The sequence below is a fragment of the Chamaea fasciata genome, unplaced genomic scaffold (genome assembly GCF_029207755.1).
Source record: "Chamaea fasciata isolate MVZ Bird 193981 ecotype frontalis unplaced genomic scaffold, bChaFas1.0.hap1 SCAF_2, whole genome shotgun sequence".
NCBI classification, from domain to species: Eukaryota; Metazoa; Chordata; class Aves; order Passeriformes; family Sylviidae; genus Chamaea; species Chamaea fasciata.
The window spans coordinates 8,410,561-8,436,162 of record NW_027094087.1 but is presented as its reverse complement, the minus strand read 5'-3'; the positions used below and the strand labels follow the sequence as shown (position 1 = coordinate 8,436,162).

The following is a 25,602-nucleotide window of genomic DNA, read 5'->3' as shown; positions in this document are numbered from 1 at the left end:
TCTTTGTATAAACTTTGGTTTGGAGAGTAGGATATTGAATTTAACTCTCTGTGATAGTTTCTGAATAGTCTTTTTGTTTTGTCCAAGGACAACTAATTCTTAAGCAAATATCCTTATATATCTAAAGTATGGCTTCAGTTAGGTGTTAGTTCTAGCTAAGGTTTCAGCTGTTGTGTAGAATTGTGCATAGAAACAAATACACTAATTGATTGGGTTTTTTAAATATTATGATGTTTATTTATATTTGTGTATATGCAAGTTTATAGCAGGAGACATTACAGTAACAGCTTGCTTTGAAATAGTGCTGAGTCCTGCAAGCAAACTGTGGATTGTACCTTCCAAATTCCCAAATCACTAATGTAACATTCAGAAAACAAAAAACTCCATTTCCTTTTCTGAATTGAAGCATAATTGTTTTGAGAACTTAGAAATACAATGGATTGGTTTTCTCCATCAGAAGAGTCTTAGGATTGGCAGCCACAGCCTTGAGAATGAGCATATCAAGGGTTTCTTCACTCCTTAAGAACTGTGCAAGAGTGCCCAGGTACCACTTCCAGGAGCTGTTCAGAATTTTCCATTTCTTTGAGGAAAAAGCAGCATGATACTGTGCCTTTTCAAAGACTTTTACAGTAATTACATAATTCTGACTTTGAAAATACCCTAATAAGTACCCAGGTTCACTGGCACTGGCAATGCAGTGAGAGATGTTTAGGATCTGAGGATCTTGAGATGTATTTTTCTAAAGCAAATGGTTTTAGGAAGTTTGTAAATACAATCTCAGCATGGCAAGGTTGAGCCAGCCTCAGGTGGAGGGCAGGAGGCAGCTGGCAGAAAGAAGCTTTAATCTCAAAGCAGTGAAACGTGAGTCTAGGAAGAATCTTGGGAACGTATTCCTTTGAGGACATTGGGTAAGAAGAGGTTTAGAGATGCAGTCAGAAGTATATTCTGATGGCTGATCTGTACTGTTTCAAAAAAAACCCCAGGACTTCTCACAATGTACCTTCTATTTATATTGCTGACATCTATTTTAGAATGCCTTCCTCCCCCACCCAACTTTCTTTGAAGTTTATTCCAAATTTTAATTTCAAATTTTCTCATTCTGTGCTGTTAACAAAATCCATAGTTATTTAAGTAATTAGATTTCTTCCTGTAACAAGAACAGGATAATACTGAACTCTTTTTTTTCCTTTTTTTTAAAATTTACTTTAACTTTCCTATGCGTCAAACACGATGTAAGTGGACTTTTTCTTCTGTTTTGTGGTTTTTGTTTTGTTTTTTTTTTTCCTAATTCTTTATATGCTCTTTCAAAATTGGACTATGAAATTCTTACTGACACCAGCAAGTAAACTGCTATTTGTTGGATATGCCAGGGCAAATGTATTTATGCCTTTCTTGGACCTCTTTCTGTTCCAGCCTTGTCCTAAATTCACTTTGTAAGCCCATTAACCTGTCAGCTGCTGTACCAGTTAATAATTGGCAGTGCACCCAACTGAAAGATCTAGCTGGGACTTCTCTGCGTCTTCTGTTCAAAAAAAAAAAAAATCTTGATACAGATTTGGTTTTTTTGTTTGTTTGATTTGAGGGGGGGTTGTCTGTTTTGTTGTGAGGGTTTTTTTAACCTTTGCAATGTGTTCTGCAGTATTTCTGTTCTTAAATATTTAAGTGAGCTCTTGGAAGTGGTTGGCTAAATAATGTATACTGTGCTGTGTTCACAAGAGCCTGGTGGAAATGTCACAGTATCAAAGTCAGTCTCTTGTTTTTACCAGGATGCAGCTAATAGAAAACAGCAAAATGGAGACTGTTTCAGTGTAAAAGCACCACAAAGGGTTTATTTGCTACTTTATTGTTTTAAATACTGGGTGACGGCTTGAATAAGTTCTAAGTCAGAAATTTATTATTCTACACTGGGAAAGGAGGGCTGAAATGTAGACTCTCAGGCCTGAAAGTTTCTAAGATTGATAAAATAATTATCCTCGAAAGGATACCTTCCAGCCTAGGTAACTTCTTGTGATACTCTTTTTTTTCTTGTCTGTTAGTGTGAACAGCAGAAACTCTTGCTCTGCTCAGTAAACATTCAAGGAAAAGCTTTCATCTGCCCTTAGGAGCTGAATACTGTTTTCAGTGACACCACTGACATTTTATTGAATACTCCTTTGATAGAGCACTACAAATAAGTAAATGCAAGAATAGTTTATTCCAGATAAATGTTTTTGGGATTTTTTTTTTCTATGCAAATACAGTTCTGCTAAATAGCAGCATGTGGGCATAACCATCATATGACCTACTTCTGTTGTAAAATAAAGTGAATCATAGTAAGCAATGTTATGGCCTGTTTCCTATGCCTGTGTCTAATTGTCTTCTATGTAGGAAATCTTTTCAGCCATCAAGCCCTTTCCAACAGAGGTGCAGAGTTGGTGCTTCTGAGGAGAATTCTTTATTTCTTGTTATTTGGGGTTGTTTGTTTGTTTGTTTGTTTGGAGGGGGGTGTGGTTTTTTTTTTCCTTTAATTTATCTGGCAAAAGAGAGATCTGGGTTTGAAATATGAGAACTGAACAGTGCCATGGTTGGAATTTTTGTTGGAACAATTGGAATATTATCTTCTTTAAGAACCTGGAATTGTTTCATCAGTGTTATAAAATTGTGTGGTACAGTAGCTCCCAACTTATAAACATCATTTAGAAATGAGTGGAGACAGACCAACCCTTGATGGGAAGCGGGAATGGGAGAGAAACAACAAGAACTGTATCCTTGTAAACAGAGTACTGTGTCCCTGTGTGATTTAGGGCAAGCATTTTAAGGATTCAATCCTTCCTCATGTCTTGGATACACTGGAGGCATCCTTGTGTTTCCTCGTGACTCTGTCATCCCAGAGGAGACAATTCTTTGATCCTTTAATAAAGGGAATGTTAAATGTTCCCTCCCTTCTCCCCTAGGAGACATGGAAGATCCAAGCTGCAAAACAAATATGGTGTTTATCCTGATTTTTATTGTCATAACTGAGGAGGAGACAATATGAGGTATTTTCAGAAAAGGGGAGAACAATACATTTTTCATGGAACTGTCTTTACCAATTGCCCTCTCTACCATTATCTCACGCTAGAGATTTCCTCTGGCCTGTGTTTGATGCAGAAGTTAAAATATAGTTATTTGCCTGAATTGATTTTGTTAGTCTTTTTCTGACCCAATATGTTGTTAAATATCAGTGCTAGAGAATTAAAAAACTCTGAAGGTCTTCATGTCATCTAACCCAGGTGTTTCAGGAGTCCATTGGGAATTTCACTTCATTTTATTTTTGCATGGATTTCAAGACTGTAGGAATGCTTGCACGGAGGTTCATTCTCTCATTCACAGGCACTGTAGTGTTTATTGTTCGGGTTTGGTAGTAATGAATGTTAAGAAGAAGATTTGGTACAAATATGAGTAAACACAGAGTATCAGAATTACTTAACACCCAAGAGCTTTACAAATAGGGAAAATGAGGATTCGTTGTTTGAAGTGTTTATTGTTTGAAATAATGATAAATACCATATGCCACCTAGATCTGATTCCCATTGTTTCTATTTATAGCCTGGAGAGTGTTGCACTGTCATCATTGTTCACAAAGGCAGTAAAGTCAATTTCAAAGCAGTAACAACTCCTGGATGACTTTGTTATCTGGCTTCTGTAAATTGGTGTAACTCCACTACTTTGATAGATGTACTTTAAGGTGGAACTGTTGGAATTTTGTCCCAATGTGTCCAGTCTCCAGCTCATCAGCTTTAAATAGGATTTTTTGGTAGTGTTTTAATCATTTTAAACCTTGTTTAGCCTTATACACCGAATTAAACTTCTTACCTTTGTTGTATAAAACAAACTATTTGTTTTAACTGCTTTTAAAGTATTTAGTGTCATACTTAATTCAAAATGCAAACAACTCCTAACAACATCTCATGAAACTGCCTGCTCCCTCTTTTAGATATCCCTTCAGTTCCGCTTAGGCTTATTCTTTGAGAGAGAATTGCTACTAAAGATGTCTAAAGAAGAGAGATCAAGAAAACTTTAATGACCTGTGTAGCTCAACTTTGAAAGAATCCACAGCAGCCTAACTTTTTTGTGGTGTAAATGTGTTTCTAGCCTCATAAACAAGGGTGACATAAATTTTCATTATGGTAGTAGAAAGTTAATTTATTTGTTGGAATTGTGAGCTTGAAGTTCTGTACATAGTAAAGTTGTCCAGTGTGTGCAATATGCAGGAAATTGCAAACTTCAATTAATTCCTACATAAAATTAGCATGCATTGCACTTCAAGGATTTGTCTTTATTTTGTTTCTCTAATCAAAACTTCTGTTAATTTCAGCTTTGTTCTCTGCCTCCCCCACGTTAGTTCCATTGTCTTGATTTGCATCATTTGTGGCAGCTGACTTCTTATCAATCTGTAGTTTAGACCTTTACATCAAACAGTAAATTAATTAGAGGAAAAGAAATCCCAGTTGTACTTCTTGATAATTGTGGAAGCCTCTAAGCATAGAAGTGAATGTTGCTGATTCTTGTCAGAGATGAGAAGTGTAACATGGGGAAGGAGGCAGATCATGCTTCACATTTAGTGAACCAATAGTTATCTCTAGAAGTAAGTGTTGGTTGCTTACCTGTGCCTTTCCTTTCCTAGACCCTCCTGTCATTTGTTCTGAAGTTAAACTAGGAAAAAATAGTAATTTAAAAAAGTAGTATTAAATGTAGGGTTTTTTTAATGGGGTGCATGGTCTTAATACATCGCAAGATGCAGATGCATCCTAAAAGTTGCTTTCTTTTCCCTATACCACAGTTTAAAAACATAACCAAAACTGTTTGAATTCATTCAGTTACAATTTATGAACTAGTTTACTTCCTATAAAGAGAAATCAAGTGACCCTTTTCAGTCAAGCAACAATTACAAAAGGCTCAGGAGTTTATTCTCCAGAAGATGCTCACAGACACAGACTGTCAAAGTACATACAGAGTTCAGACCTTGGCTTGTGCTTTTGGCAGCAGAAAGTATCTTAGTGTTTTGTCGAATTGCTGCACTGTGCTAAATTCCCTTTTTTTTTTTTTTTCTTAATAGCCATTAGTAATAATTAGGAAATTAAGACTGCTTTTAGTATTTTGCTGCACTTATATTGTTCCTTTTAAAAAGCCAAGACAACAAAGCAGCATTGGAACTACAGTAATTACTGTGGTGGGGGAATAGGCAAAGCAAATGGAGGTGAGGAAGTTGTTATGCATTATAAACCTGAAGGAAGTCTGCTCTACTTACAGCAAAATAATCTATGGAAATGATGGGCTAGTTCAGTCTAATTTATTTGCTATCTTCTATTGTTTATTTCCCCCATTTCTGTTTCTTTCTTGGGCAAATAGGTATGATTTCCTTGCCCATCAATTCAAGATGTGTCATCTCTGACTTTCTGATGTTTTTTACTGTCTTTAGCTGAGCTCTCTCATGTAGCTCATCTCTTCAATAGTGTGCAGATCACGAAAGAAGGTAATACCTTGCCTAGCTCTTCAGAGAATATTGAATTTGGTTAGATACAGTGTCTGTTTTGTAGCAATATCTTTCCTCATTTCCCAAACCGTATTGTTAGCACAGTTTAAGAGCTCAGTCCAGCATTATTCCAAGGTCATTTTGAAAGTCCTGCTGTGATTCTGATTCTTTTATATTTGTCTCCAGTTTTGAGCTGAATATGAAATTCAGTAGTTTATCTTTTGAATAGGAAATTTAATTTACAACTTGTCAGTTCGTTTGCAAAGCAGATACCACTCTGAAGAATTCTCCTAAATATATATGAGACTTTTCTCTTTTGTCCTCTGTTCATTTCTTTGTTCCTGTGAAGCAGGGAATTACAGCAATCATTGCACAAATCCAAGTTCATAGTCATCCCTGCTGCCTATATCCTCCAGGCCTTCTTAGCATGCAGCCTGCCTGGGACAGCAGATAGATGGTGGATGCACATGCAGGGCATCCAGCCAGGAATCACTTGCCTTCTCTTGGCATCCCTGCCCTTTGTCAGCCCACAAAGCTCCAGTTCTTTATCGAAAATTGAGTAACAATTTGTTGGAAATGTGAGGATTCTTCTACTATTCTTTTTTTTGTTTGCTTGCTTTCATAGAAAACCTCTTAAATATCAGCATATTGCTTTCTATACATATTGCCAGGTACATGTTTTTGTTTCTGCTTTATGGTGAGTGGGTATTGTGTAATCTCTGAAATGTTTGTCGAGAATCAACTGGCGTGGGCTTTGAAACAAGGGTTTGACTTGAAAGATACTTGATACCCTTTAATCCTGTGTCAAATGAATGGTCTAAAATGACAGACAGTGCAGGACAACAGGTTATAGCATGAGTTAGAATTGTTAACTGCATTTGGAGTTGTCTCAAACTGTAATAATGACAATATATAAACCAAGGAAACTTTGGATACATTAAAGTCACTCAAAGTATTGAGTCCCAAATGAGGTCTTGCTTTGAATCTTTAGCTTTGACAGCTGAAATTTGCTTTAGAGATTCTACATAAGGGAAGCTAAACTTTTTCTTGACTAAATGTTAACCTTTTTCCTTCTTTTTGGATGTGATCCAAATTTGAATAAACCTATTCTTTGTCTTCAAGAGAAGTCTGCTCAGAAGTTTTTTTGGCTAGATAATGTGGGTGATACTGGCAGACTTGTGAAGATCCTGCTATAGAAAACCAAATTGAGATATAATGGCACTTAGACACCCACCAAAATTTTGGGGAAATTTTTAAGCATGGCATGATAACATGAAGTTCATAATTTGTCACTTTATACTTCCCCTGGAGTCCATGGATATTTTGCTCTTGTAGTTTTAATGGGCAAACAACGCTGCTAAGACAAATGGCAGTTCTGAGAGATGTTTTGATAAATAAGAGACATAATAATAAAATGACTGGTTTATATATGGAAGTGGATTCTTTGGAATTTAAAACTTGTAGAAAGGAAATACGCGCTAATATATTTTGCTTTTGCAGGCTTAGTGTTTTCCTAGCTTGTGATTTCACAGATCCTTAATATTTTTAAATGCAGGTAATGAATTTGGACATCCAGAATGGCTTGACTTCCCTAGAATAGGGAATAATGAGAGCTACCACTATGCCAGAAGACAGTTTAATCTCACTGAGGATGATCTTCTTCGCTATAAATTCCTAAATGCCTTTGATAGAGATATGAATAAATTGGAGGAAAGATTTGGCTGGCTTGCATCTCCCCAGGTAAACTGTATATAGAAAATGATAATTTTTAGTCACCAGTAGTGTGTATGTGTAGAGTGACAACATTTCCAGTTTTGCATGTTGAAATTTCAAACAGTACTTTATTATGTGCTGTGTAATGTCTCGCCATATATTTCAAGTTGTCAAAACATGGCACTGAAATAGCTTCCATAAATAATAGAAACCTGAAACAGTCTCCTTTTAGCTTCATAACAAGGTCTTTTCCTATTATTTTCCCTGTTTTTATTTAGTAACTGTGGATTGTATAAAGCAGACTATAAAATTGTCTGTAATCCAATCCAAGGATTGGTTTGAAAAAGTGTAAGTTGTTCTGACATTACACTTTATAAAAATAATTCCTCTGTTTCTGAGGAAAAACTTTCAGCAGAACCTAGTGTAAATTATAGTCTCCTAGTCCTCAACCTGCTGCCTCTGTATTTGCTTTTTTTACACTGGTATCACACTGTAATTTTTATGAAAGAAGATCAGTTGTTATCATTTCTCAATGTTTAATTATTTCATACTAGTCCACTTTAAAGAATGATCCACTTCAAAGATTTTTTTTTTTAAATTGATGTCTAGTTATTTATTAATGGCATTAGCAAATGAAACAAAGGTGGTATGTGCAGCCATTTATTGTGGCTTATTGAAGCTGTTTCTCACACAGATTTCTAAAAAACAAACAAAAAGCCAGACTGAGTGCTTCATTTTCTGAATTAATAAATGTGATGCAGATTCCCCATAACAAATAGGCTGAAAATTTCTTTTGACAAAAGGAATCCATTTTTTACTAAAGACAAATGTGATGAAAAGTATATGCTACAAGTCTTTGAGCAAGAATTTTTCAAGTGCTCTATGCTGAACAAAATTACAGAGGCTTCTACCTCTGTAATTTTGCATTGACTTGTAAAAAGTAAGCTACGGTTTAGTAATCAAAAACTTTATATGACATTTCATAGATAAAATTTTAGTTTCCATGTTAATGCCTTTATTTCTGTTGCTTGAATATTTACCTGTATTTCTTGAAACGAGGTACAGAAGCAGTTGGGTTTTTCTTGGTTTTGTTTATTCAGTTAGAAATTAAATGCTTTTAGTGTTGATTTTTTCTTTTCTTCCTAGGCCTATGTGAGTGAAAAGCACGAAGCCAATAAGGTCATAGCATTTGAGAGAGCAGGTCTTATTTTTATTTTTAACTTCCATCCATACCAAAGTTATGTGGACTACAGAGTGGGTATTGAAACTCCAGGAAAATATCCTTTTCTTTACTGTTCTGTTTGTGAGGAAATGTTTTAGAAGTTGATAGCTGTTTTTGTGTCTTTTTTTCTTAATATGAATTCAGCCTGTAGTAAAAAGGTAAGAAATTACTTGTTTGTCACCAATATAATATTGCTTTAATTCTTTGTGTACAGCAAAAAAAATAATCTATGAATTTGTTTTCTTCATAAGAGATCATTTTGTAGAAAGCAAAAGTAAAAAAAATGCAATTTAAAGACTTGTGAAGCTGTTTTTTGCAATTCTGTTGAGGAATGGAAAAGCAAGTAACTCCCACTTCTTAAATACATGACAGTAAGTCACCACAGTGGGATGATGCTGCATGGAGTCACACAGGAAAGTGCATTAGTGCAGACCTTCATCAGGAAATTTGTATTTGTACCTTTCTGCTTCAAAACTGGGTGGACTGAGAATGTGTTCTTAGATCAGCTGAGCGGTAAATGATTACTCGAGTAATTGACTGGGTTTGCGTTTGTGTCCAAAGTCTTAGCGACTCCAAAAATTAATGTTGATTTTCTGGAGGAATTTTGGTTGCTCAAATTCAAGTTTCTTTCAAGTCCTTTGACAAACACAGCCCAGTGACTCTTGCTTTGTCAGTTTAGAGCACTGCAGTTCCAGTTTTAGCCTACTCTTTATTGATCAGCCATTCAGGATAATTCCGTGTTTCAGTTGCTTCAGTTCAGTCGTGGAATTTCCTGTCCTGAGGATCCCAGAGCTGCACACAGTGGTCTGTGATGGGGGGAGCTCACCAGAACTCATCTTTTCTCTCTGGTGACCAGTGACAGGACCTGAGGGGATGGTATGAAGCTGTGTCAGGTTTAGGTTGGATAATAGGAAGACATTCTTTACCCAGAGGGTGGTTGGTCACTGGCACAGGCTCCCCAGGTCAGTGGTGACAACACCAAATGTGACAGAGATCAGGAGCATTTGTACAGTGCTTTCAGGCACATATGAATCTTGGGGCTGTCCTGTGCTGGGCCAGGAGTTGGACTTGGACCCTAGTGACTCTCTTCCAACTCAGGGTATTCTATGATTTGAAGCCAGAGTTGTCCATAAGCAAATTAGTTAGATTCGACCTGGGGAATCACAAATATTGTCATCAAAATTCTGCAAAAACATACTTCTTTTTTTTTTTAAATCCCCACATTAATTCAGGCTCTCTGACATTTACAACAGTGCACCTAGAGCTTCTAATGAGCGAGTAAGGTCATTTAAATGAGCCACTGGTGTGTGATGGCTGAAGGCAAAGACGCCGCTTTGAAGTGTGGTTGTGTAGCTGTCCCTGCCTGGTAGAATTCTGGCACGTTAAGACAAAAGACTTAATTTAGGATCAGTCAAATGCTAAATTCCATCAAGGTGGTTGATACTTAAGGTTAATAGATGTGAATAAGAAAAACAGCATACTAATGTGGGAATGCCTCTTTGATCTGCACGGGAGAAGATGGAGGTTTGCAGCACCGTGAGGCTGTGCAAGTATCAGAGTGGCATTTCCTATTGCCCAATTTTTGAGTCATGTGAAGGAAAAAGAAAAATATTTCTGTGCTTATGCTGGAATTTTACTTCATAAATTATGCTCTTTCAGAAGCCTTTTCATGAGAAAGGCAGCTTGAACTAACAAATTATTTCTGCCTAATTTGCTTCAGTTTTGAGGTAGATGAACAATCAATATCTAGGTCAGCTGCCTCTAGTTTTCTGATTGTAGGTAAAACTTTGAATGTTAATGGGGAAACCATTCATACATTTGCAATTTTATGTTTTTAATAATGCCTAGGCCTTTCTGCTTGGATTCCAAGGCCAGTCTGCAGTGAAAATTCAATCTGGAGACCTTTCCTCTACTCAAAAGGAACATGGCAGAAAGAACAGGCTTAAAGATTTCAGGAATTACTCCTTTTCCTTCCTTGAGATTCCACATTTGATTTTGTTAAATAAATTTTCATCTGTATTGGAAATCTCATTAAAATTAAGCTATATGTATATATTCTCCCCCCCATTTGTTTTTAACAAGGTTTGTTATCTTGGCTCAAAAGTAAATCTTCATTTTATGTTTGTAATCACCAACCAACATGAATTGACATATCTGTAAATTTAAATGTGGTTTAAACAAAAATCATATTTGGCAGAAGCAAAAAGGGACAGTACCCCCTCCCTCTCAGTACTTGTGCATGTGTTGAGCGCTTAACTGGCTTCAACTGCCATTGAAATATCCTGAGCTGAATTTTATCAAGCCAAAGTGTTTAACTTCATTACCAAATTTAGCCAAATACTCTCCATAGGCTTTTTGGCACTTCTAGGTTGAATCCTTTGTCTTCAAATTTAGCAGTGTGTGGAGAGGAGAAAAAGTGGTATCCTTCATCTTGAAATTAGTTATGCTAGGTTTTTCAGTGAAATTCCAGAATTATTAAAAGCAAAACGGCCTAGCCACTTCAGACTCTATCACCCCCACAAGCACTACTTGGTTTCTTTTGTCAGCAGTAAGTGTTGGAACAAAATACCATTTATCCTATTTCATGATTTGCATTTACTTTGCAAATGTGTCACTAAACATGCAGAAGATGAAATTTTAAAAAATTGTGCTAAAATATATATTTCAAATCATTATAAAAGCATAGAAATTCAGTAATTAATGTGGCAAATAATGTGTCAGTTTTTCCATTTTCAGCTCTACCTGTACAAGGATTCGTTGCTTTTGCTGCTCTCCTCCTTTGTTCTGGGTGTGAAATCTAGTTGGAGCTCCAAACAGAAGTCAGGCTCTTTTTTTTTTTCCCACTGAGAATACAGGCTAGTATTTCCAACACTGTTACAAAAACAAAACAGACCTCACTGCATTAAAAAAATACTTCTAATATGTACTTAATTAAAAGGTACATCTGTTGTTTAATGTTTTTGTCAAAGTAATCTTCAGAAAACTAGATGATTGTAAAATTCTGAAATGTGAGAACTGATTTTTTGGGGGTTTTTTGTGAGGCTTTAAGTTGGAAGGTAAATGCACACATTTACCAAACTACTTATTTTTCCCTGATCTGTGAAGATCCTAAGTTCTTTTGTAACCCCATTACTCAGGATCTGGTTAACAGTATTTACACAAAATATTCTATATGTATGTAAAGACATGATGATATTAATTTCAGTGGTGCTCTCTGCACATACCGAAATAATTTTCTGAATTGTTTTTAAAACAATATAGCCATAACAGTGGGATTTGCTGTAAATAGTTTTGAGGGTATCATTAAACATGCCAGGGATTTCGACAACATTGATAACTTACTAAATTTAATGTGTAGTGCAGATCACCGAAGCAAGGTGTGAAATGCTTGATGGAGGCATTCTCCTGCCATGTTAATAAAATATGTGGTGGAATAATAGCAGACATAGCTGCTGCTGAAAGGACACTGAAGAGAGTGACTGGATCTTGTAGTTTGTATGTTTGCATGTTGTACGTGACAACAAATGAACAGTAATTTGATTTGTGTTTTTAAAAGAAAGGAGGGGAGAGGTGTGTGTGGTGTGCACATGGAAACCTTTGAGGACTAAAGCTGGCAAAGTATAATTTTCCTTTTTTTTTTTTATGAAGATAGTAAACATGAAGATTTTGCTGGAGAATGTGGTTCTGTTTATACCACAGTCCTTCAGGTTTTGAGCAGGCCTGTTTTCAAAAGGTTGAGCAAACACAGAAGCCTAAGAACAGTTTAGGAACCACTGACTTTTTTGAGAGAGTGTTGCTTCACTCATCCCTAATTCTATTAAATACAAGCTCTAGGAAAGTCAGATTCTTCCACAGATTAGAATAGAGGGAGCAAATTTTGGATTATGGAGCATTGTTATTTCCCTCTCTTTTTTGGGTGGTGGGGAATGGAGACTGCTTTCTGCTGTAACTTCAGGAGGGAAAAAGATGCTTTTATTATGTCCAATCAAGAAAATACAAGGTACTGGAATAATAAAAAAATGAAATATTTTATTTGTGGTTGTCCCAAATAAGAAGAAATTGACTTTTGAATATGAGTTAGCTCTTTATTTCCCCATGTGTTTCCTTATGTTTTCTGGCTTTATTGTTTCAACTTTATTTCATCTTTTAGTATTCGCTAAATCTGTTTAAATCCTTTTAAGTATCTACAGGTATTCCAACTCATTGCTACACTTTGTTAAATGAATCACCCCATTTTAACAACTGCAGTCAGAATATTTGTCTCTTAAAAAGCCTTCTCTTGCAATATATTCTTTCCTTTGTTCCTCTGTGCTATAATAATAACAACTCCAGCTCTTTTCCGGAAGACTCTCAGAGGAGTTGTGGGGTTCTCCTCTGTAAAATGACATGCTTTTCTCGTTGACACTTGATCAGATTCTGACAGACTGTAAAATATTGTTAAATACCAATTGATTTTGATGGTCACAATTGCGTTACTTCTTAAATGCAATTCAAATGCGTTGTTTTGTTCAGTGGTACATTTTTAGTCTGTTTCAGCACTAAAATGCTGTGCATATCTGCTGTAATGCTGTAAACTTATCATTCATGGCAGACTGCAGAAGAAACTGGGAGGCACTTGCTTTAACAGGAGTCACTCTGCTAAAAGTAAATTTTCAGGACAAAACTTCATATGACTTCTGTATGTTCTGTGTGTTTTTCCACTCTTTTCTTAGATTTTATTATGATTTTTGCTTTATGTTGAATACATTGCATGCTTCCATTGCTACATTACTTCCATTACTAGTTCTAGATTTTTTGCTTTGATTTCTTTTCTGTTTAAGAGGTAATTGGCATAGTTCCTTAATAGTTGCCTTTAAGTATAAAATCCTTCTGGATTCTGATGCTGGAGAATATGGAGGGCACCAAAGGCTGGACCACAATACAGAGTACTTCTCTGAAGAATTTCCTCACAATTATCGACCTAATTCAATTATGGTAAGTGAATTGTTTAAGGGTTTGTTTGTTTGTTTGTTTTAACTTTCATCTGTGTAAGTTTTGCAATTCTTTGGAAAAATATGGAATCTCTTCTAGCATTTGGGAGAAGGGGGTATTCTTAATTTATTTTCTGAAATTAACCTTTGTCTAAATACAGTATAAATAGCATTATGATTTGATTATAACCAATAATGTTAACTAATTTTTCTCTTTCAACCTTACTTTTGTATTTCCATGCCCTTTTGCAGTGTCTGGCATGTAGTGTTTCTTGCCAACATGCATGAAAACCTACTAATACACTTTTGAGTTGCTATCCTTAATATTATAATTTGCTTTATTTTCATGCATCTTCATGCTTGCTTTGTTTAAAGCTCTCTAAGAAACTTCCTTTGCTGTTTTAAAATCATGTGCTTAACTCTACAAACATGAGTTAGAGCCAATCATGTGTTTGCCAACTGGCTTTTTCGTCCTCAGTTTACAGAAAAAAACTTGGCAAAATAGAACAGGATTTCTCTGTTCACATCAGGAATTTCAAGGATTTCCAGTCCTAAAGTGATGTGCATAATAGATAAAGAATTTCCCACAATTCATCTGAAATTACCTGGGAGACATATCCTTGCATAGAATTTCTGTTAGCTGAGGTGGTCACTAATAGAACTCAACATTTTTTAATTGCTCTTGAAATCAGAATCATCACCATTAGCAATTTTAAACTATTATTTTCCCTATTATTTATGTACGTATGTGTGTGTATATATACGCATATTATCCATTCTTTCTATATGTATTTACATATGTGTATATCCTCACAAGCTCAAGAAAAATAAGATTCAGAAAGGCTGGGAGTTAAGGCAAGAGTTCACTGAAAAAAATCTGAAATCACTTACATTGCTGAGTAGATTGTTATACCTAAAACATTGATGTGGGTGAAGGGTGTGTTTCTCTATGCACAGCTGTATTGGTCCATGTGAAAACCTGCAAATAAATTACATTTGTAACCTCAAGAGCCTGCAAAAGTGGAGCATCTGCGCTGATTTGATTTGTGTGGGCCACTCCCCTTCCATGGCTGAACAGAACATGCATTTCTAGTGTCACATCTTAACTTTTCTCATGAGATCTAAACTCCTGGGAATTATTATCACTTCTAACTCTCTCTTACTCTTTGTTTCATTGTATCTAAGAGTACTGGCATTTCTTTCATTTGCATGATTTAGAATATTTTCAGTACATGAAAGAATTTTTGTACTTTCATTGTGCTTGTTGTAAAGGATCTTAGAAATGGGCCTTGGGTTGTTTTGGGTTTTTTTTAAAGTATCTGCATGTGACAGTGCCTTCATAGTGTGGGTAAGTGTTCGTGCTAATTTGAAATGAAAGGTCTAAGATTTCATTCCTGAAGGTTATGTAGCAAATTAATGCTTCCAGAGTTCTTGCTTCGTGTGCCCAATTCAAATGCATTGCCTGGGTGATTGGAGAGCATCTTAATTATCTATCACTAACTTAACTTTTGCAAGCCAATTAACTGTAATTCGGAGTGTATATTTCACATTTAGTCCATTAGATGGTGAGTGCAAGCCACCCAAGCCAGGAAAGAACATGACAGAATGTGAAAGCTGGTTTGCTAGGAGTATGTGGAAGATAAGGCATGTGGCAAACACAGCAGCAAAAATGCACTTTTGCAGCATAAGCTGTGGCATGGCAATGGCACCTCTAGGTCAGAAAGAAACCCAGGTAAACTTTCTCTCATGTCCTTCTGCCACCCAATTCACAGAGCACCTCCAGCCAACCCCCCAGAGGATGCCCCATGCACCAAATAAAGGTAAAGTACCAGTGAAAGGACACCGAGTAAGAGTAATCGAGAAAGAAAATCTGGAAAACTTAAATTCAGCAGCTAGATCTTCACGTCAGAAAGAACAAAAGTAACAGTAAATGCCTCCAGCTGATATATTGCAGTAAAAAAAAGATGTTTTATTTCAAATAGCAATTTATATCCAAGTTATCGGGTAATTTGTCCTGCTTAGCAGTTTCTTTAGTCTTAATTGCAGTTGCTAAAATCCAACTCAAAAGTCTTCCCCCAAATTTCTTTTCAAATAACATATGTAAAATACCACCCCAATAAACTCATGGAAGTTTTTTTCTGTTGTTTATTAATTATTCCTGTTGTTTAATAATAATTCTTAATGCATGAGACTTCAGTTGCTTGTTTCAAAAATTTTAGTTTCTCCTCCAGTACAAACTTCAAAGAAGTAATTTTTTAATGAGAGATGCACCTCCCTTAAGGTGTGTGAGTAAACACTGTCAGCAAAACATGCCCAGAGGGTTGTTACAAAATGAAATCACATGCAATAGTTCCGCTTCTCAAGTCAAGCTTAAACAACACACAAATGTGTTACAAAAATAGAAGATTAAATGTGACATGATTAATTCTAAAAAAATCACCTAATAAAAGAAATATTCAAGGTAGCACATCAAAATGAGAAGAAGGGAGATATGAAATTCCTGGAGCAAAGAATCCTGGAAGAAGATGAAGCCTTGTAAGCACTGCTGAGCATTTCACTGTACAATTCTCAGGCTAGTTTAGAAAAGCTATTAGAGGGTCAGAATTCAAAATCATCAGACACACCTTGAAAACTCCTGAGACAATGAACAGAAATGCCCTTTGTCATATGACTTATTTAAATAACTGTACTAATTTTTCTCTTTCACTGTTTTTTTTTAATAATGGATTGTTAACAAATACATAAAATGGATTTACATTTACATTTGCATTACATTCCATGTAATCAACTTTCTAATAACAAGCTGTGAGCCATTTTGTCACTGTAAGAATAGACTCTTTTTAACACAGCTTCATTTCTGTTTACAACTTCACTCTGATATTCTCATATTAGTCTTTTTGGAGGTATGTTTTATAAAAGATGTGTGCTTCTTGAATGCTTCTATATACCTTTATTCTGGCTTATATCTCATCATCTTTTTTCAAGATGTAAGCCAAGTGCTGCACATACATTTCAACCCCTGTCAGATCTTAGTGTCCCTTTATGGATTAATTTGTTTGTTGGTTCCTAACTTGGCTTTTGTGGTTGGATGTGAAACCTAGATTTGGGGCAGAAGAAGAAAAAGTGTAATTTTTTTATAACACATCACTCAAAATGTCTCATTGGTCTTTTCTAAGGTGTCCAACTCAACTGAATTTGGCATTAGGAAAGAACTAGCTATCAATAAGTGTCCCAGTCATTTTTTTGTACCCTGCCAAGAGTTTGGATTTATATGAAAATGGAGAGGTTATACTTTCCTTCTTTGTGCACCAGCAGAAACTGAGTGATAAGCAGGCTAAGTGGAATATTGCAGAGGATGCTGTGTCATTGGAAAAGTAGTATATGATTTATTGTGAAATATTATTGCTTAACATATTTTGACTTTCATGGATTTACTTTTTCTGTAGTTCATTCCAATTAGTTAAAAAAAATAATAGATATCAGAGTATTCCTTTTCCCCTGTCCCCAGGGCTGTCTTTTTTGTCTTTCTCTATTTTTGGCATTCAGCTATATAATCTTTTCACATTAAATGAAAGAGAAATTATATAGTTTATTTTAAGAATATCCTTATTACAGGCTTGAGTTTTTAACCTTGGCCTTAATGTATACTATTCAATGTCAAAGTGCAACTTCCTGCTTCCTTGAGTCTGTGGACAAATTAAAATATTCTCATAGATTGAAATTATCTAAGAGCTTTTAGTGACCTTAGCTTTGAAAATACTCATTTAAATAACTTTCATGATAAGGATTTATGTATTGAATTTTAAGGGACTGATGTAATCTTTAACTGCTTTCCCCCCTGGCATGCACAGGTATACAGATTAAATGAAAGAATGTTTGTAGTTAGAAACTTAACTGTTCAAACTAGGAGAATCAGTCAGTATTTGATGCCACAAAGGTCATTCTGATTTTCACCTCTTCATGATTAAGACTTCTAAATTCATTTGTTCATCTTCATTGATCACTTGACTTCTTAAAACCAGCAGCAAATGTAATGTAAAGTTACTGTTAGTAATTTTGTTTCGTCCTATCTTCTTCTTCAGTGTACTTGTTTTTCAGGGGGTTTTGCTGTCTTTTTTAAAGTACTTTTTCTCAACCTGAAAAAAGAGTGCAGAAGATAATAGAGGAAATTTTGAGACACACCATCTTCAGTATATGGACTTCTTTTGTATAAATGAAGCAAGACAATTTATTTTCTGCAAGAAATTATTTTCTGCATATTCATGCTATATAGCTGTAAATGGAAAAACAAATTGGAAGGCAGAATTTCACATGATTTTAAGCATACCTTCTTTGTCATGTGCAATATCTAACAAAATGAAAACCAAAATGTGTGGGGTTTTGTATAATAAATTATAATCAGAAAGGAAGAGCTATCATTTATTTTATTCTTTGATGGTTAATTATTTTCTCAGAATAGTGTCCATGTGTGATAGTTAGTGGTGATACTGGGACAGGAGATTGTCTAAAGCCCCCATTTTAATTAAAAGTTTGGGATAATGTTGGCACAGGCTCTTGTGACATTGCCTTCTGCATCTACCAGCTGCAATATGTGCTACTGAGTATTTTTCTGCAGTGCCTGATCTAGCTCTGAGTTCTAGTAATTCTCCCATCTGTTACAAAATGACCTTGAAATTATTTTTAGGGCTTGGTGTTTTCCAATCCTGAAAGTCAGATGAAGAGTAGTTCATTGCAGTTCCAGCCAATTTTGGTCATGCTTGCACCTGGTACTGAATTGGTCTGACAGCTCTGAAAGTAGCAGTTGTCATTTGCAGAACCTCTTGCTTGTGGATTTTTAGATACATTTGGAGATTGCTATGTATTTTAGTTCTGTCCTGAAATGTGTAAGGTGGTATTTCTGCCTATAGCTACTGTTGTTCACAGGTGCTTCCTACATGTGATATTCCTGTATTTTTCTTAACCCTTTAAACTTCTTTTTTTCTTCCTAGAAGTTTTCTGGATATTCATAGAAAAAAAAAAAAAAAGTATAAAGAGTAAGAATTTGGCTGAAAACATTCTACATTCCTGTCCAATAGTAGTAGTACCACTTGTTTTTTTCCTGTTTGTGAGATAGCCAGCATGAATAGACTATGATCTTGATAGATAATTGGTGGGAAATAGGTTGATTATAAAAAATTTTTTTGTCTCTTTGCTAGAGATACTGTTTTAGTGCCAGAAGTCTTGATCTGTGTGGGACTTGCCTAGTTTCAGACAGTGCAGTTGCCTCATGTGGATATGTAGTATAAAAAGGTCAAAGGTGCCAACAAAAACCCATTTTGACTTATAAACGAGATTCCTATCCTCCATCATCCTCCCTGTTAGCACATCTACAGGTGAAGTAACAGCAGTTACTCCATTCCTTCCAAACTGAGAATAAAAGTACTTTCAGTGACATTTAATGACTAAACATCTGAAAGTTCCCTTTGTCAAAATCTGTCTTTGCAGCTGAGTCATCCTGTCTCAAACAGATCTGACGTTTTCCACTCCCTCATCAGAAAAGGCCTCATGGACCTTCCTGTGTGTGTTTTTAGATGTCTTCTTGGCTTCATAAAATAGTGGAGTTTGTGTGAACCTTAGAGGGTTTGAGGTTGTAAGTTAGCAATTGATACAGAGAGCAGAGGGAAAATTCACTGAGATCCTGAGTAGCCTTCTCTGAGCTCAGAGCTCACCCTGCTTTCAGCAGGGAGTTTGGGTCTCCTGAGGCCCTTTCCAGCATGGGTGAGCCTGGAGGGGAGGAGGTGGCTGGAGGGAGTCTTCAGGATGAGCAGAAACCTTGAAACAGAAGAGAGACTATGAGGGTGATTTGATTGATGACAGTCAAGTTGTGGGCTATCTATGAATGAATGCTCTTCAGTGTTCCGTTATTTGGGTTTTCACTTCTGTCCATGTTCATCAATTTGAGCCTTGGGAAATGGTGATGGAGACATGAATGGGATAAAACTTGTGATCAGAAAAAACAGGTTAGAAGAACAGAGATCAAGAGAACTGAAGCCGGTAATTGAAAGTGCGTAATTCAGCAGCAGTATATAAAAGAATAAACTTCTGAGACACTCTTCCTAGGGTATGGAAAAAGTCAAAAAAATTAGATCTCTCTGATAGTGTTTTTTGCTGATGAATACCTAGGTTTCCTGTAATGGTTTTAATCAGGAAACCTCTATGTACTTTTAGTATACTTACCTACTTAGTGATAGATACAGATCTCAGGCTGTATACTATATATAAATAAACGAAGAAGGCCAAGAAGGTGATTCTGCAAATCTGTTGATAAAAAAAGGCAAGTCCCTTGACAAAGGGAAGACTCAAAACGTTGATGGATAATATGGACAATACAGGAGTATTCAGTGTCTTTTTTTTGGCTCAAACTCCAAGGGCAGACTCGGCTTTCAGACTCTTTTGTGTGATGGTGCACCACTGAAAATAAAGTAGCAGAGCAATAGGTTAAAGAGGCTGTATATAAGTGGGATACACCCAGAGGCTTGGATGATTTCAGTGACATGATTGCAAGGCTGGGGACTATTATCTGAGAAAAATCGTAGTGGTCAGGGGAAATTTCTGACAACTGAACTGAGGCTGAAAATGAAGGCTGAGGGGTCTCTAGGGCAGTTCTCCAGAAGACAAGAACCACCTCCTCTTGCAATCTGTGTCCAGGCAAGTGGGTTACATGAGGTGGGTCAGTCAGAAAGCCAGCCTGGATTTAGCAAAGCCAGAACATGTATGGACAGCCTGATTGCTTTCTTGATGAAGTGACTCAAGCTGTGTGCACAAGGCTGCTCCAGTCAGTCTAGTAAGACTTTCAGCCTTGTTTCCTGCAGCATTCCTGCCTAGGAGCTGAGGAGCGACAGGGCTGGTTAAGATTAAAAACTGGCTGGGCCACTGCCATGTCAGCAGAGGCTCTGATTGACTGGTATCAAGGAATTGTGAGGGACTGGTTGTAGGAATTGTCAGGGAGCTGATACTGCTTGGAGTCTGGAGCAGTAACCAGCATGATGAGACAGAGCACAGTTGTAGATGACACTGAACTAGAGTGAATCATAGATCAGCTGAATGTTCAAGGTCCAATCCAGACACATCTAGAGCTAAGGATGATCCATACGTTTATATATTTGAAAGTGTCTGGATTCAAACATACAGTAAAATTCTTGTGTTTCAGCTTATCCTGTCAGCAATGGATTCCTGACTTTTTAATGGTGTCACTTCATGGCAGCTTGCAGCACAGTTGACTTGGTACATTGGCTTGAAACAGTCTGTACACTCAGGAAAAACAGAGAGAAAATAAATTTAAGTTAAGAGGCATATGTTACTACAGGAATGGTAATTCAGGTGAGAGATGCTGAAAGAAAAGGAATCATACTGGAGTAAAAAGTCTGGGAAAGTTTTGTGGTTCAGGCTGTCAGAAGGAGGAGTGGAGGTGAGAAATCTGGGCTGAAAACCCTGCTGGGATCCTGGGCAGATAATCTTCCAGTTTTCACCTACCTCAGGAAAGACAAGTGGTCTTTCCAACCTCATTGGTCACATTTTTCTTTCACAGTCCATCACACAAATGTTCTGAGTTCTGTCTCTTTAAACAAGTAATAAAACCAGAGCACATAGAATGTAATATTTCTGGAAATATTGTTGGACTGGGGGAAAGGAATAATACCTGTATATTTGTAATGGGTATTATCTAATAGTTGTGTAGTGTTTTTCCTTTTAAAAATTTGTACACCAGTGGAATGAATAATTAATAATCTTGTTTGTAATAATTAATATGTTTAATCAATAATTGTTGCTTTTTTATTGTTCATGCCTTAATTGTTGCTTTTTTATTGTTCATGCCTTAATTGTTGCTTTTTGCAACAAATAGGCTCAGAAGTGGTTACACTGGCCAGTGAAATAAGATTAGGAGATAGTGCCATATGTGGCTTTTCTATGATTTAGCAAGAAGCCCACCAAGATAAAAAAACTCTAAAAAGCATGCTAATTTCCCTAGGTAAGGAAAAAAACAAGTGACTAAAGTAATAAGCTGGCAGATATATATCTTCATGGCAAATATATCTGTCATTACTTTAAATACAATCATCTGCACAAGTTCTTAAACTGTGCTTAAACCAGTTTTAAAATTCTGATTGTCAGTGAAGGGGTTGGAGTTGGACGATCAACACTGCTCTCAGATTCTCAGCTGATGTAAATTGACTTTAAAGGAATTGGGCTAATTTACTCCTCCTAGGATCTGACACATTATTGACCAGAATATAATTGAGAATTTCTGTGTCCTGCATTAATGTTAATTTTTTTCTCCATAACTGAAACAAGATTTTACAAATCCTTTCTTAGAAAACTTACTTCTGTTTGTTCCTTCTCCCTTCTCACTTCATCATCCAAACCCAGAGTGCTGAATTTCTCAGTGCGCAACTTCAAAACCTCTCCTTTATCTATATGTTTTGAGGTAGTTGACTTCATTAAGTATTTCCTCTCCTGCACCAGTTTATAGAAGCTATTTATCACTGAAACCTTAGGGGAAATCATTATGTTCGCTGCCTTTCAAGAAGCATTGGACACTGCTTTGTCTGATTCAATGAAGATCAGCTGTTCTTTTCCTTTTTCTCCTTTTCCTAAAGCTCTTTGCTTTATTGCTTTATTCTGTTTTGAAAACAATGGAAGCCTTTCATGCCGTCAGGCTCTCGTTAGCAGATAACGCAGCTGAAATTGCAGAATATTAGACATTCCACAGGGATGAAGGATAGTCTAAAAGAGGACATTGTCAGAATGGAGCCAATAATCTTCAATCTTGTGTTACCTTTTATAATTGCATTTTTATTTACTTGTTCAGAAAACACATTCATAGACCTGACAATTGATGGAGTACCGTGTATCAAGGTAATTGGTAGATAGCACATATCGGTCTTGTTTTCTGATTGTGACTCTGCTCAGCTTGGAAGGAATGTCATGCAAAATACATTGCCACGAGTTCTTTTGTGATCTGTGAGGAGTCTTTTGGTTATATGTGTTTGGATATTTTTGTGGTATACAGGAAAAAAAAAAAAAGGAAATAAAATGCGAATATTTAGATGGTTTATTTTGATTCTGTCCAGTGTTGAGAGTGGGTATTATTGCTCACACACTGACATTCCATAGGTGCCAAGAGTGTGAAGAGTATGCTGGTGTGTCTTATTTCTGCTATTTACCTGTATGAAATGACATCACAGGCCTTGGGACAACTTTAATTCACAGCAAATGACAAAACTTTGTCATTTATTACTGTCCAGTCTGTTGACCTAGATGTTCTCAGGTTTTTGAAACTGGTCATTGTAAGTCATAGGAGGCCCTCTCCTGGTAGCCACCTAAAATATATCAAGATAAGCTATTAAAAGAAAAATAGAAAAGAGATAGAAAACAGATTGTAATCAGGCTGCCTTTAAAATTTTTATCTTGTGCAATTCCGGTGCTAGGGACTAAGCAGTCAATAATCATTCTTTAAATATGATATTTATGACTCATAACAGGGCCCAAATGACAGATTTTTAACAGTTAAAATGCGTGGGTTTTTTCCACGTGCTGTTATTTAGAAGTTGTGTCCTGTAAAGTTTCTGGGTTTTTCAGCTTGTTCTTGTCATGTTTTTCCTAGGTGTACATTCCAAGCAGAGTGGCTCTTGTGCTTCACAACACGGACATCCCAAAGTGAAGTTCCCCATAACTACCACCGAAGAAGCAAGTCACAAAGTGCTGATGCACTGTACTAGTCCTAAGTATAACAAAACTTGCTCTAAGGAGGCTTTCTGAGGCTGAGTATAGTAATGTTAGGTGTTTAAAATGTAAGATTAATATTCACATGTAATTGCAGAGCTCTTGACTTGCTAGACCCTCTTTCGAGGAAGCTTTATGAAGAGGCAGAGAGGAAATTGTTGGGTTTGTAGTTCTAGTAGTACAAAATTACACTTAAGGTGTTGCAAAGCAGCAGGTATTCTCAATTAAATTGTTGTTTACAGAATTTTATCGGGAATGATAAGAGTGATCCTGCTCCAAAGTTTGTAATTTCTTATAATCCTCATTTTGATAGTGAATTCAAATATTGATTATATATTAATGCTTCTTACTAAAAGTAAGTAGTTTGCTTAAATAAAACAGAAGTTTTTGGCTAAAAGGCAGCCTTAATGGTTTGTGGGACCTAATTTGAGGCTCCTCTTCTTCAATGAAGTCTAACATGGAATTAGAAATGTTTGTCCAAATGGATGAGAAGGTCCTCTGAGAGTCTTGTACTTTGCCATTTTTTATTTCATTACAAATGCACAAAAATGCTGGGCAGCAAAAGGAGCAGGCTGATTGAGTGGGGGCCTGCTGATGCTATTGTGTGTGCTGGTTGTCTGCTCCCACCCAAATCACTTAGTCTGAGCATCTCACTTGCTACAGCTGGACAAAAATGACACAACTATTTATTTAGATCACTAAAATGTTCAGTGAGAGGCATGTTTTGGTCTTAAAGCAACAATACCACACTGGAAGAGGTACTATAAGTGTAGTTCTTCCCACTGCATTTATTTCACTAACATCAGGACCTTGCAATACTGATTTCACTACTTCCAGAAGCTGCCTTTCAGCTTGGAACATGAGGATGTTCTTGCACTTTTATAACTTTTGAAACATTGCTTCTCGTGAAGAAGCAGTCTCAAAATTCAGTGATCAAACTAAGGGGTTTTTTTTGTTTCTGCTTTTTTTTTTTAAATTAAAATTAAAATAGTTAATTACTGGAGTGCTGCTAAGATAATTCAAGTGAGTTCCTTCATGAGCTACAACTTTTTTTGTAAAGAGTAAGATTTTGTATATTTGAAAATGTATTGCAGAGTATTCTGGAAAATTAATACCAAATTAACGAGACAGGCTTTATTTTGTTCCACTTATTTAAAAACATATTCAAATTGGTTCTGAAATGAATGTCTTTTGTACCAATCTGAATTTTCTAACTTTTAAAGTAGCCAAAGAGGAAGATGTCCGTGACCATTTCCAAGTCATAATTTTACCCAGTTTCCTTTGTGAACCATTGTGTAAACTACTGAATAGTTGGTGCCAACGCTTACAATCACAGTTCTTGGAATGCTGGCTTGTGGCTTACTTCTTAAGCAAAATAAGGGATGGAATAATGCAGCATGATGGGAAACAGTCTTTTGCAGAGTTCACACTGAAAGGACTTTGTGAACATCCCCAAGTTGGATCTGTTCTGTGTGGCAGAGAATGTTATATTGCAGTTGAGTACCATAGGATCATGCTTCATTTTCCTCTGCACCAGTTTGATCATTGTTTGGTTGTGAGCTAATAAAAGCATTCCTGTTACGCTCTGACTTTAAATAAAATATACTGAACTGTTTTAGCAACTGGAACTGATTATCATTTTTTTTCCCCCCAGATTGTTTTCCTTGTAGTGAAATAACGAGCAACTTCTAATACATGTTATATTTACACTGTATTGATCTAATATATTTTATAGGGTGGGTTTTGGTTTTTTTTTGTTTTGTTTTGTTTGTTTGTTTTTTGTTTTTTTATTGGCACCAGCTCCAGGTTTCAAAATGTAATGGCAAGCGTCTGTGTCAAACCTTTTTTCCTTCAAGTGAAGGAATAAATGTATGATGTGAAGTATAAACTGTAAAATCACATGCAAAATAAACTCTGAGGAGGAGAAAACAAATGCATATATGGTTTCATTCCTTGCATTGCAAAATGATTTTACAGCAGTCTTAACACTGAAAGACAGATTAAATTTTGCTCCATCCTAAAATCAGGGACTTGTCTTGGTCAGAAACATTCATATGAGATTGGTAGAATATTTGACCTATGCATATTTTCTTTAACATAATGATAGATTATTAAGAGTGAACAAAAATATTTGCAAGGTGAACATATAAATACAGAAAGCATAATAATTATGGCGTTTTGGAGCCCACCTCTGCATTTTAATGGTGAGTGTGCTACTGCCTGTCTTGCAAGACTGGAAAATTTTGCTTTTCAATGCCAATGGAAAGCCAGTTTCTTCCTCCTGCTCTTCAAATATTGATGGATTATGAAGAGAAATTCAGCTTCCACCTTCTTTCTAATGACATTGCAACCAAGGCCTCTCCTTATAGTCATGTACTGAGGTTGTCACCATGTCTGGTTGAAGCCTGGCACATTCTGAGAAGCAGATGAGCTCCAGAGCC

General features: G+C 36.2%; 1 protein-coding gene across 2 annotated transcripts in view; it reads left to right on the top strand.

Annotated features, from left to right (window-relative positions):
- GBE1 (1,4-alpha-glucan branching enzyme 1) overlaps nucleotides 1–25,098 on the top strand; it is a 138,079-nt gene extending 112,981 nt beyond the window's left edge. The window contains exons 13-17 of one of the 2 annotated variants that reach the window (XM_066208439.1): nucleotides 7,050–7,234; nucleotides 8,354–8,484; nucleotides 13,286–13,403; nucleotides 15,172–15,219; nucleotides 23,043–25,098. In XM_066208439.1, the coding sequence (XP_066064536.1) occupies nucleotides 7,050–7,234; nucleotides 8,354–8,484; nucleotides 13,286–13,403; nucleotides 15,172–15,219; nucleotides 23,043–23,099 (539 nt within the window). In that variant the 3' untranslated portion in view covers nucleotides 23,100–25,098. The remainder of the gene's footprint in view (nucleotides 1–7,049; nucleotides 7,235–8,353; nucleotides 8,485–13,285; nucleotides 13,404–15,171; nucleotides 15,220–23,042) is intronic. The other variant, XM_066208445.1, reaches the window with a different exon arrangement.
- Nucleotides 25,099–25,602: the final 504 nt, after the last annotated feature.